General features: G+C 25.3%; 1 protein-coding gene across 1 annotated transcript; it reads left to right on the top strand.

Annotated features, from left to right (window-relative positions):
• Window positions 1-4,554: 4,554 nt before the first annotated feature.
• On the top strand, window positions 4,555-12,746 carry LOC145834206 (ethylmalonyl-CoA/methylmalonyl-CoA epimerase-like). Its single transcript, XM_082941583.1, has 5 exons — window positions 4,555-4,642; window positions 5,974-6,046; window positions 10,897-11,012; window positions 11,866-12,015; window positions 12,482-12,746. Exons 1-5 carry the CDS (start codon window positions 4,571-4,573, stop codon window positions 12,566-12,568), a joined length of 498 nt encoding a protein of 165 aa, XP_082797709.1. The 5' UTR covers window positions 4,555-4,570; the 3' UTR covers window positions 12,569-12,746.
• Window positions 12,747-14,260: the final 1,514 nt, after the last annotated feature.

Here is a 14,260-nt window from a genome sequence, read left to right as displayed (position 1 = left end):
TTTTATTATGTTTGTTGTTTGTTTTATTTTTATACTTATACGTTTGCTTATCTTAGTTAGATTACGAATTAATTTACTTATAATTTATGGCCTAGACATGACGTTAAACTGTTCTGGTGTATGACTCGATAACCGAAAAGTTTTTATGTGCATCAGGTCCTTGGACCAAATTTTTTGAGCGTTTTTTGTCCTTCAATAAACAATATATATACATATATATAATTGTACATTTAGAAACTGAAAATCTATATATAATTAATTTTGCTTAGTTATGCTAAATAGTATTAATTCACTATTTTCTGATAAAACCTCTAACTGTTTATTTACTAAAAGTTCAGTTTTAAAATTAATTGCTAACAAAAGTAATTAGATAGTGTTAGCTGAAATCGATTTCACTTGTTTGTTTAACAAAAAATTTTGAACGAATCATGTCTCAAATTTCTGTTTAATATATGTAGTATAAAAAATTTATTTGTTTAACTTTATTCAATGAAAATATACAAATTTTTTTTTAAAGAGTTTTGAGTTATTTATATTAAAAAACTTAGCAGATATTAATAATTTAAGTTAATTAAAATACAGCTAAATTTTTAAACTAATTCAGTGTTTAGTACTACTGCTACTACTTATTTTTAATTTTTATAACTAACAACTATTTTAATGACTTTTTTTGCCTTTGGTAATTTTTTATTTTTTTTAAACTAAGTTTTTGTATTAAAACAAAATAAAAAAGTAGTAATGTAAAAATGCGCCTATCTTTTGTAAAATTAATTAAACTCGTTTTTATAGAATTAACGATGCAAATCTAGGTACAAGTTCGGCAATTGTTTATGGCAAAATAAAACTATAACACAAACAATAAAGAATTTTGAATTTTATTTTAATGGTCCATTATTAAAATACCATAATTTTAAATTTTTGATCAAAAACGTCATAAAAGAACCGAAAAACTACTTGGGATCAACAGTTGACAAAAAGAAAAAACAATATGGTGTAGCCAAAACACTTACTTCAAAACTTATAAGGAAAATTAAACAGAACTATTAAAATGTATATGAAAACTTAAAAACAACAATATTAATTTTAAAGTAAATTATAAATTAATTAATTGTGCAAAATAACAATCAAAACAGTATTTGAAGCACCTGAAAAAAATTTTGAATGCGATTGACGGAAGAGACAATTTCTATATATGTCCTCATTTAAAAATTTTTTTTTTTAATTTTGTATGTTCTGTAGTTTATAGAATATTTAACTTTTTTAGGATATATTTTTGCTTGTAACCAAACCACTGAAATTAAAAAAATCAACTATACTTAATATATTTCATAATTTTGCTGCGAACTCAAATTTTCAAAGCTAAAGGATTTACAAGCAAAGTTTCTACAAATTACGTAACAATACCAAGCATATGTTTTTAACATTTATTAATTCCAATCCTTAACAGTAAGCAAAACTCTTAGTGTTCAAAGCTGTATAAAGTTCTAAAAAAAGCAACATTTTTTGTTTTTTTTTAAATATATTCAACTGCAACTAAGTTTTAGTTTAGTTTTAAATTAAATTTTGAGTTGTATTTACATAGCAACATGAATTTGTTAATTTTTAAGCAAGTTTTCGATCAGATTATTTTTCAAGTCTATTAGTTAATGCTTTAAATCGAATCAACTATATTAAAATGTTTTATTAAAGCAAGTTTTACAAAAAATTAATTTGAGAAATTGAGCTATTTTAAACTGTGTTTTACTTAGTTTTTTTTTATTTTAACATAAAATTAACACCTCTTAAAATACAATTCCACAAAATATAAGCTAACTATATTTTTAATTTATTTGTTTCTAACACATACTACTTGATTTGTTTTAAACAGTTTTTAACTAAGAAAAAGTACGCGATGTCAACAAATTTATCAAATATTAGACGGTTAGAATAGAATTTTAGATACTTTTCAGATCTACAGTTGTATTTTTATTTGTATTTTATAGTATTATTTTAGTTTTTAATGTTAATTTGTTGTTTAAGTTGTTTAATAAGCAATTTGCTTCTACTGACTTTTATATGTTTTTTTTTTTAGAAAATAAAATAATTTTTGTACTCCTTTTATGAAGAAGAATTTAAATTTTTAGTTTTATAATTATCAAATCTATAGTAAAATATTTTACTTAGTAATATATTTTACTCAGTAAAAACTATAAGAATTTGTAGAGAAGGACGTAAAGATAAATTTAAGGTTCAAGAAAAGTTGTAAATTATTAAATATTTTTAAGCACATTTATATAATATGTTTTAGATATAAATCTATTTAAAGTTGTCCTTTTTAAGGTTTTATTTTTACTAGAAATAAAAGCTTTCGATAAAAAAGTGCTAAAGCTAAAGGTACTTTTAAAAATAAAAATGTTTATTAAGTTCTCGTTTTTTAGATGTTTAGTTAACTTGTTTTTATAACTTTAACAACTGAAATACACAAGTTAGCATTAATTAATACTTTTTTTGATAAATTACAGCTGTATTTTTTTAAATTGCTTAAAAATCAAGGTGGTATGTTATTGTTCGTTATTGATCAATTATATAACATATTTTACGTACTTTTTAAGTATTTCTTAATTTTGTTTTTTTAAACTATGTTATTTTGTTTTACATTTATACATTATCTTTAACTCCGATACATTCTGTACTGGTTCCTAATTAATTTGCTACATTTACGGTTTTAAAATGTTTATATCCTATTATAGGCTTGACAGTAATTGTTCTTTCTAAAGACTTTAATCAACATTTATAAACACTTTTTTCAAAACAACTTGATTGCGTGTAATAATTTTAAAGCAATTATTTGTTTCATATTGTTTTTACAATCTCAATGCTGTGTTCTTTACATGATATTTTAAACTTTAGCTAATAACAAAAGTTTGAACTTTTATATTGCGGGTAGTTTCCCGTAGTAGAGAACAGTTTCAATAAACAAAAACTAAACTTTTTATAACCAAAAACCTGTAAAACATTTATATTAAACATTGTAGTGTAAAATTTTTAAATCCTTTGTGGAAATGATAAAATAAACTGAGTGAAAAGTAAACATATCTGGTGTTTTTCTCTATTTGAAGCCAACTAATTTTAAAATTTACTCTTTTCCTTCTAGATTTAAAATATTTTGATCTAATAATGATTCTTTTAACTACTCAAGACTTTTAAACAATGTTTTTCTTAAACTACTGTTTATAACAACCCAGAAAACATTCATATTTAAATAAGTTTAAAACTGAGTTTTTGAAACACAGATAGAGTACAGTTCATATAGCAAAATAGTTTTACTCAGGGAATTTTGATTATTTTTTTTAAGCTCAGGGCAGTTTTGATTTTTTCTAAAAGTTTCAGGCAAATTTTAAGACTCTTTAAAAATCTCACAGAAATTTTTTTTAGATCTAGAATGAGATTTAGTTAATTCAGTTTCAAAATTTTGTTCAAAAAAATTAATTTTATTTATTTTTAAGTGCTTATTTAGAAATTTAAAAGCCTTGAGGCTCGTTTTTCAATATTCTTATAACTAACATTGTAATTTTTTAGTAATGAATAAAATTTTTAAAGATTTGATAAAAACTCAGGGAAGTTTAAGGTTACTCAGGGATTTTTTTAGTCATTCAGAGAAGATTCTTTAACCCAAAGAGTGGCAACCCTGATATTTTTAAAGGAACTCAGACTAGCTTGGTATAAATTGTTTTTGGTTACTCAGACTGGCTTTTTTTCCTCAAATCATGATACTATTAAGGACCACTATGTTATATTATTTAATTTTCAGGTCAACCCAGACAAACATTATGATGTTTTAACAAAATTAGTTTTTAGCTGAAACCTATCATTTCCAAGTTTTCTGCATACATATCTTCATATTTACAAGTTGGTCATTTTACCTAGAAAATGCTAGAATCTGAGAGAAAAAAAAAGAATTATCAACAATTTTTTCACATTAAATATTTAGTTTAAGATTAGATACAAATTAACTATTGTCTTTTAAAAAAGTTTTTATCATAAATTTAATGAACATCTAAATTGTAAGCATGTATATACAGTTTCCTTTTTATTAACTAAATTAAGTATTTCTACTATCTTTAGCAATGATATGGTTTTGCCATTGATCAATAAGCACAAGAATGCTCATCATCAACAGTTTTGCTCATCATTGACAGTCCATGTGACAATCTGCAACTTGGTTTTGTCTTTTGTATAAATCATCAGGCAGGTCTTGATAAACTATTGTATCAGAAAAACCAGGTGTGCTTAAGTACTTTTGTACTTGTGCTTGTTTAGAATAAATATGATTATAAATCATAAGATCCTAAAGGCCTAAAATTTTCTTTCAAGGACTTTAGAATCTCAGGATAACTTATGCTAGTTTTTATTCACGCAGGATTTTCTTTTGTCTCAAAGAGTTCCAACCCTGCATTTTTAAGAGTATAGATTATAATTTATATCAAATAACAATAAATTGAGATTTTCTACCTTTAATAAATTTATTTATTTATTGCTAAAAAAAACTTTAAATAATTCAGTTTCCAGGTACTTAATAAAATTTTTAGTTATGTTTCGTTCTTGCACAAAGCTAGCAACTGTAGCAAGAGAAACTGTTCTGAAAAACAACAACCTTCAACAGGTATTTAGTTGTAGTTCAACAATTAAAAATAACTTTAGAATACTCAAAAATGAAAATAACTTTAACAATTATTCTTTTTTTAAATATTGTTTTATAAACATAAAGTTTTCTGCAAGTATAGCTTTTACTTATTCTAAATAATAGTTTAACTCTTTGAGCATATAAAATAAAAATATTTTTAATCTGTAAATTTTATTTTTAAGTTTTTATATCTTAACTTGAATTTTTGTTAATTTTTGTTTTAGTTCTTAAACATTAATTTTAGTATAAGGATGTCATTGTATGCTACTGTAAAGTCAAATTTGTGCCTAAGTAAGTTTACAAAAAAATCTTTAAAATAAAATAAAAAAAAACAGCTCTTGACTTAGTAACAAAGTTGTTAGTCATTTATATACATATATAAATGATTTAGAAAAGGGGTCAGCAAATTGCAGCCCGTGGGCTAAATGCGGCCCTCAAAGCTAATATTTGTGGCCCACGAAGTGTTTTCAGTCAAAACCATACTTTTTTAAAACAATACAAAAAAGTTTTTGTGGTAAAAACTTATAATTAGGCTCTTTTGTACACTATAACTCAATACTAGCACTTTTTCAAATCTTATTTTATCACATTTTTGGTCTAAAATAGTATTTTTGTATTGAATGTTGCAAATTTTTTATAAAAACTGCGGCCAGTGAAGACTTTTTTCCATATAGTGCAGCCCGCAAGCATTTTTTCTGTGAAAATTGGCCTGCGACTTATAAAAGGCTACCAAGCCCTGATTTATAATCTTACATTTGACTTAAATCACTAAATTTAAAAAAGTATGTATTTTCCAATTTGTTTAAAAGCTAAAAAAAATATTTTATTACCAACATATTTTAAGTTTATTATACAAGTTTATATTTCTATAAATTCTTCCAAAACTAAAATAAATTAATGATTAATAAGAATAATTAAAATCAGCAAGCTTTAAAAAAGCTCTTTTTGGCAGTTAATTTTTTTAAAAGCTTTTTTTTAATGTAAAGTTTTTTGTAATATTCTACATTGTATATTTTTTCAGATAAAAACATAAATAGCATATATTTATTGTCTTACAACATTATACTAGTCATATGTCCAGTTTTTTGTTAATTTCATATATTGATATTTAATATGAAACACTCTTGTAAAATTTACAAAGGACTGGGTAAAATTTAATAGTTTGTTTTTATATAAATCATAAATTTTTTTTTTTTAATTTGATGAAAAACTCTTAAGTTATGTCTTAAAGGACTTGGTTAATCCAACCATGTTTTGATTTCTGTCACTATATAAATAAATAATCTAATGACCTAAATTTAATTTTTCAGATAAAGTACTCAAGTTCAGTTTACAAAGGACTCGGTAAATTAAATCACGTTGCAATTGCTGTACCTGATCTGGGTTAGTAAAATAGTTTGATAAAAAGTATTCCAAATTTGTATGAGCAAAATCCTTGAATTTGAGAAATTCTGAAAAGAATCTGAAATTTTGAACAAAAATTATTAAAAACCTAGAAAATCTGGCATTTTAAACACTTTTATACATGAAAATAATGAAATTTTAACTTGAAACAAAAAATCTTTCATATAGACAAAAATTGTTTAATCATTAAAACTATTTTTTATTAAAACCAAGTTTAAAGCAGCTCAACAGCATCTTTCCAATGTTGTTATACTATGTAAAACAGTTTTTTTACTTAGTTTTAAACTAAAATAAAAAATAAAAACTTGTACTTTTGAAGACCTAAAAGTTATTTCTCAAAAACTTTGGGTACCCTGATAAGCATCAGACTAGCTATGTCAGGGTTGTTATATACTAATGATATATCAGCTCTGTTTGAAAATTTTGATCCAAAGGCTTGTTTGAGATTTTTTTTGCAAAACTCAGACTAGTATGAATATTTTTTCTTGTTTTGAAATTTAAAATGTTTTTTTGTTGTGGTTTTCTTTCTTCTTTGTATCTAGTAATTTTGATATTAAAATGATATTACAAGGTTTTTAAGCTTGTTTAATAGTTTTAACTATAACCTTTAAGATACACCCTGTTTTTTAATAGCTTTAAATTTAAGCTTTTTTTGTATCATCTATTTTTACATGGTTGTTCTTATAAAGTATCTTTTCTATATAAATTATATACAAGAAAGGTACTTAAGGGCATAGGGGAGTCCAACATTTTTTTTCACTAAAATAACATAAGATTTTATATAAAAGCTTGAAGTACAATCTACAGGCGAGTTTTTATAGAATTAAAAAATCTTATTTAATTTTTGGAATATTGTAATTTTTATAAAGAAATTTCTGATACAAACATACCGATTTTTCAAGGTCAATTTTCTCGGAAATTTAAAAAATCACTAAAAATCTATCTTCTTCTATTTTTGAGCTAGAAACCTTAAATTTTCATCAAACGTTCCTTTCATAGTTTAAAAGGCTTTAAATGTTGGAATTTTAAAAAGTTGAAAAATAAAAATTTTAGATAAAAAAACAAGAAAAATAGGTGGTCTTTTTTTTTAATTAAAAAAATTCTTGCATTAAATTTATTTTAAAATTTAGTAATACACTTTCAGTGAAAATTTGAAGAATATTGGTTGAAAAATGAAGGAGGAGATAGATTTTTAGTGAAATGGTCTTTTTTTTGCGTTTTTAGTTTGCGCCTTCCATAAGGAACCTATTGAAATCACCAACTTTGATTGCTCATATCTCAAATTTTTTTTGAATTTTTTCAAGCAGTTAAAAATTTCTGATAGCTCAGATAAGACTCTATAAAATAAGACCAACTTGTAAAAATCAAGGTGGTCCCCCTATGCCCTTAATATTTTGTTACAGTTTTATTTGTTTTAATTTTTAACGTTGTGTTAACATAATTCTTTTTTTTTAATGTTTATGTTAAGGCCTTAAGATTGTTTTAATTAAATAAGCGTTCAATTCTGATCAAAAACTTGATGTATAAGCTACAAGTCAGTTTTTTGTACTGTGAAAAGTTTAATTAGGTATTGAAATATATTAATTTGTTTAAATTATATGAATTTAATTAAATTAACATGTTTAGAAATATTGAAAGCTATTTACTTTTTTTTTGTAGTGTAATCAAAGAGGTCCTGTATATTGCAACCAAATGGCTTACTTGTTGTTTCAACTGTTTTGATATTCTTAATTACATATTTGAAATATTCTGGTCTGCAATCAATTGCATTAGTTTGACTTCTTTTCTCAAGAATGATTCAAGTTTCAAAGCAGTTCTGTCTGGGTTGGCAGAAGCATTTGCTTCTTTAATCGTTGATAACTTCTAATTTCTCAGTTTTAATAGTCTCTGTTTCGAGGTTATATCACTCAGTCTGATTATTACAGGTCTGTTTTTATATTTTGTGATCTTACCAACACAATAAAATTATTTAAACCAGGGTTTCTTTTTCTCATAAGGCCCCTTTAAAGAAGTAAATCAAGCTATGGCCTATCAAACAAGATTTTTAGAAAAGCCTCCCTTTAATAGGCATCCTGTTTTTTTTTTTGCTCTTCATTATCAACTCCAGAATACCTAGTGTAATTTTCTAATTATGGCCTTATAGGCCTCCTATGGCCCCATTAGTACTCATACAACCCCCTTTGGCCCCTTTGCAGTATATGGCCCAGTGTTGGAAACCATTGTTTAAGCTCTTCTTTTTTGTTAAGTTTTCTCTCAAAACTTCTTGGATAACTTGCAAAGTTTTCAACTGAACTACCAATATAGTTTCCCAATCAGTAAAGTTGAAAACAGATATGTTCAAAGCTTTGTTATCTTTTAGTTTTGGCACTTTCTCATCTTCTACTTTTTTCAGCTACATCACTAAGTTCAGTATCAATATTTGTGAAAAAGTCTGTTGTTTTGTATGCATCTCATCAGCATAATTTGAAAAACTTAATTTAAACCTATCAAAACATTTAAGTTTGGAAGTAAATTCAGTTTTAAGTTGTAGATAACATTTAAAAAAATTAATCAAAACTTTCGATAGGAAAAGCTTGAAGTTTTCATTGAATTTAAATTGTTTAAATTTTAAATTATGAAGTATAAGATTATTTCAAAATTGGCCAGATAAATATGGTTGCTTAACGTTTTTTGAATTACTGAACAATTTTCTCTTTCTAAAAGCTCATGTCAGAAAATTCTCTAAAGGGGAAATTTATATTTATATTAGGTTTTGTACAGATCAAGGGCATAAAAAGTTTAAGATGCATTTTTACATAAAGTAGTATTTGTTTTTTATGAAACCTTTATATGAACTATAAGTCTCTTTTTATATAACTTTTTATAAAACATTAAAGTTTAAATTATGTTTTGGGATGTTGTCAGCTTTCAAAAAAAAATAAGTGTATTTTGAAATTCTGTCTTTTTTTTTATCTATATATCTTAAACTTTTATAAAACGTTCAGTCTTGCAAAAATTTAATTTCTTAAATGAAAATTTATGATATAAAAATAAAGTGGTTTTACAGAGATAAGAAATTTCTATTAGTAGAGTTGTAGGACACTTATGCAAAATCTTATTTTGCCTTGTGTCCAAATTTTAATAACTTAAAGAAATTAATGTTAATCACTTGATATTATATTTTTCCTTTAAAAAAACAACAAATAAATATAGTAAAACTAATTCCCTAAAAAACTATTTTTCACAAACAAAATAAGTGCTAGTTAAAATGATTTTTGTCTTTGATTTCTTGATTGAACTGGAAATAGCTTGTTTATGGGTGTGGCTAAGGGAAAATGAGAGAATCAAATGATAGATCAAGTGATCTACAGTCCAAAGTCCAGGAAAATGAGAGAATCAAATGAGAGATCGCGTGATTATTGGAAATTCTAGAAAAAGAATCGAAAAACTATAAATACGCCCAATCAGAGCGTGAAGCAGGTCATTTACCTCGAAACAAGCACGAAGCGACACTCTGCTGCTCGCAAATTTGAGCGTTAGCCGCCATCTTGGAAAATCTAGCTAAACTTTGGAAAAACTTTCTCTTGGCGCTCTGAACATTAGTCGCCATCTTGGAATAGCTAGATAACACCCGAGAAAACCTTCTTATTCAACAACGTCGACGGGGCGAACAACTCGATTTGAGTTGTTAACGTGCCATACTCATAAGCCTACGCATACTGTAGCAGACAACTTCTTTGGATCAATTTGAACACTGAATTCCACGATTGAGTCCTCAGCGTTCAAGGAAACAAACTTGAACATTTATCTTATCGAGCAAGCCCACACAGACTGTGGCGTCAACCTTAGCTACACTTCTACGAACAAGTTGTTTTCGTACTTTTAAATAATTCTGTCGTAATATTTATACATATTTATACTATCGTATCTACTTACTATTGTACTTGTATTGTAATATTTATACATATTTATATCATCGTGCCTATTTATATTGTATTTTATCGCCACGCTCCGTTCACGGAAAGGAAACGAAAGAAGATCAAGCCACGTTCATCAAGATTCTGTAAACGAGACGGACCAACGTCGAGTGCCAGAAACTGAGCGACCGGAGACCAGTGACACGTCAAGGAGGGAATCCAGAGCACGTTTTCATTCTAATTGTTAACTTTAAGTGTTTAGACTTATTGTGAGCTGTCATTGCGTTTATTTGTACATAATAAAACAACATTACTTAGTTTTATTATATTTAGTTATATAAATTATATAGTTATGTCCTTAAAACCCCTAAAAAAGGCATTAGTCTTGAAAGTGCCACGCACACCTTCGTGCACCGAAATGAGTTGTTCCGAGATTACTGCTAACCTGGAATCTGATGAGATTGTCGAGCCTGAGACCGAGGCAATTTCGAAGGAAAACAGTGAGGCTCCTAGTCTGGGTAACAATAGAGTAATCAAATACATTAATAATGGAGTGATTGTAAAATAACATTAATGGTTGGTTAAAAAAATTAAGAAAGGATAGATTTTTATTGAGGTACTTTTTTTCACCTTCCTTAAAAACTTAATTGAATACAATGACTTTAATACTTTGAGTTTTGTTTGAAGAAAAATGTATCTGATAGCTAAAAACACTTCTACAAAATGATAACAACTAATAAGAAACAAGGTCGACCCCTTATGGCCTTAAACAGCTTTTTATTTCTAATTCTAATACCATTTTTTGTTTAAAACAGAAAAGACAACTAGTTCCTACAAAGTTGTAATAAAATTATTTCCTAAAAATTTACAAGTTTTATCGACAAAATCAATAAGTGATAATTTAGTTTATTTTAAGTTTTACTTATTTTACAGAAAAAGCAACAAGTTTATACAAAGACGTGTTGAAAGCAGATGTTAGCGCCGCCGAAGATTTGCCTGAACATGGAGTGACTACTGTGTTTATCAATCTTCCAAATACAAAGCTAGAAGTGAATATTGTTAACGTTATACAATAATATTTAAACTAAGTTACAAATTAAATTATTACTGTGTTTATTGATTTGCCAAACACAAAACTTGAGATTAAATTTATTTGTTATAATTTATAATACAAATTTTTGTTGAAGTTCTTTTGTTTGTTTATTATAACATACTTATATCAGGGTTGCAACACACTAATATCTCGAGCAAGTATGATTTTTTTTCAAAACTTAGGCTAGTTTGGAAGTTTTTCCTAAATTTTAGGTTAGTTTTCATAACTTCCAGTTTTTTATAAATTGTATTTTTATCGAGTCCATATATTATTATTTTAATTTCTTTAGTTACCTAAGCACAATTAACAGTTTTTTTTTTTTATTTAAACTCAGGCTAGTTTTTGGTCACTCAGACTGGCTTTTTTGCCTCAAAAACTGGCAACTCCTTTATATGGGCAAAATCTCAAGGTTTCGTGCAACAAAATAAAATTAAAACAAAATAAAATTACAAATCACTTACAGTTACAAATCGGATTTGAAACATATATATAATTATATAAACGTTGTAACTCTTAAAAACTGTTTGCAATACAAAAATTAAGCCAGTTTTAATCCGATTACTTACTAAATTTTAAACTTTAATTTAATTGTTTAAAGCTCAGGAATAAGGCAAAAAGAAAAAAATATTAAACTGATCTAAAAACAGTTGCTTCACCCCTTCAGAGAAAACAGCTCCATTCAAAGATTTTTGAATAAGAACATAGATTATTTTTCATCTTAAAAATTATTTTACCTTATCGTAACAGCATCATGTAAAATAGGTTTATAATAATAATATTTTTTTATTATTGTTGTTACTTTTTTGTAGCTTTTACACCCCTTTGGAGAAAACAGTCCCATCCAGGGGTTTCTTAATAAAAACAAAAATGGTGGACTTCACCACATTTGCATTGAAGTTGAAGACATAAATGCTGCCGTTGACAATTTGAAAGAAAAAGGTGTAAGGACATTAGGAGAGGTAAATATTTTTTTTATTATTTAAAAAAATTTTTTGTTTATAGTATTATTAATGGTATAAAAGTATTATTATGAAATAAAACCAGAGATGTTTATTTTATAATATTTATAAAAATACAGTATAAGATTGGTGCTCAAGGCGAACATATTTTGTTATAATTATCTTTTTACTAAAATAATTTAACAAATGAAATACATGTAAAACCAGTGATACTTTTTTATAATTATTTACTTTAAATAAATAAACTTAACAGATAAAAATTGGTTCCCACGGCAAACTAGTTTTATTTTTTTATAAATATTATCTTAATTTATTTAAATTATACAGATAAAATTATAGGAGCCCATATAGTCCAAGGGATATTTTATTGTGATTATTTTTAAACAATTTGTTTTAATAGATAATATAAAAGTAAAACTAGTGATGTTTTTTATATATATTTTTGAAAATTTATTTTATTAATCAGATAAAAATAGGAGCTCACGGCAAACCAGTGATATTTTGCCATCCAAAAGATTGCGGTGGAATTTTGCTTGAACTAGAAGAAGTTTAATAATTAAATAATATTAGTATTTTTATAAATTGGAACTATCTTAGCTAATTCAAAACTTTAATTTTTTTTAAGTGAATTGTTCTTTTAGCAATACATAGTCAATTACACTTTTTTCAGTACTGTAAAACATTTTTTTAAAGTTGACTTTTTAACAAATTAAAATGTCTACTTTTAATAATTTGGCTCTGTAAATTATTGTTTTAGTTCTACAAATGTGAATTTATTGTTTTGTAGGTTATTAGTATCTTGTTTAACAGAAAGTCTTTTAGAATTTATGTGTTTAGAATTACTCGAATATTCAATATTTTAAAACCGATTTAGGATTGTTGTTTATGTGTTACATTTAATTGCTGTGTTTATTTTATATTGTTTGGATAGAAAAAATGTTTTTAGTTGTTTTCAAATATCTTTAAAAATATCCTTGATTTAAAGTAATTTAAGGTGTGTACATAATATATGCATACTTTTTTTTAGTTTTAGTTATTTAATCATTTTTTTTTTCCTTTGCTAGTATGACATTGTTGATTTAAGATATATTTTTTTCAAAAAATATTGCTTCGTTTTTGTAGTTTACAGTTTGATAGCCTTGTTTTTAAAGTGTCTTTTGTAAATATGGTTTCAAATATCTATTTTAACAACGTTTTATTTTTATCTACAGTTAAATTAATCAGATGTCAATGAAAACTATTACATTATTAAAACTACTTCAATACTAATGTAAAATAATAAAAGTAGGTGTTTTTTAAATCCATAGACATATTTTTTAAGTTTTCTTTGATATCCTAGATAGTTATAATATCTTTGGTAAAAATTACTTCACCTGTAGTATTTTAAAATTCAATTTATAGTTATGTTTGAGCAATTTCAAATAAAGCTTTATTAGTTTAAAATATAAGTTAAAAATATAAGTTAGTACATTTTTAGTAATATTAAAAAATTATACAGTATCTTTATTTTATTACGCTAACACCTGTTTATGTGTGTTAACGGATTAACACACTTGAACTGAGTTCTGTGAAAAAAAAAAATACTGTAAGGAAAGAATAGAAGCTAAAGATGGTATAGAGATGTGTCCATTAAAAGTAGAAATAAATGTTATAGATTTTTATAGGTTAATATTAGATAAAATACTTAATGTTTAATCCGACTGTTATAAAACTATATACTTGTAATTATAAAGTCTAAATTAAGGTAAAAATAACAAATTATAATAAAAACTACTTATATGAAAATGAAGGAAGTCCTAACTCTAAATATTTACTGGTTACTAATCATTGAAAAAATATATTTAATATTTACGTCACAATACATATGAACATTACGACTAGCTAGTTAATTTATACTTCAAAGTTAAATAATTTATTCCCTAGGTTTGGAAAAAGTAGGAGAGCAATTTAATTTTAGAAAGTAATATGTAATCTATTGTAAAAAAAAATTAAAAAAAAACATACTTTAATTTCTGAGTTTATAAATTAAACAATAGTAAAGGCAATAAGAGCCACAGAAACTTGGTATAATGTATATTAATTTGTTATTATTACGTATTCCAGTGAACTTGTTTCGCTAGGATCTTTTGTTAACAAACACTTAAATTTATATTTTTAGTACCTTTTTTGAAACACGTCTTATTTACTATTACCGCGTTTCGTGTTCTAAATCTAATATAGTTTTGGCTTTTTTAAATTTATAGCA

Source organism: Thalia democratica, chromosome 4 (genome assembly GCF_965202585.1).
Source record: "Thalia democratica chromosome 4, ktThaDemo2.hap1.1, whole genome shotgun sequence".
Classification (NCBI taxonomy): Eukaryota; Metazoa; Chordata; class Thaliacea; order Salpida; family Salpidae; genus Thalia; species Thalia democratica.
Note: the sequence above shows the minus strand (reverse complement) of the source record. Positions and strands in the feature narration are given on the sequence as shown.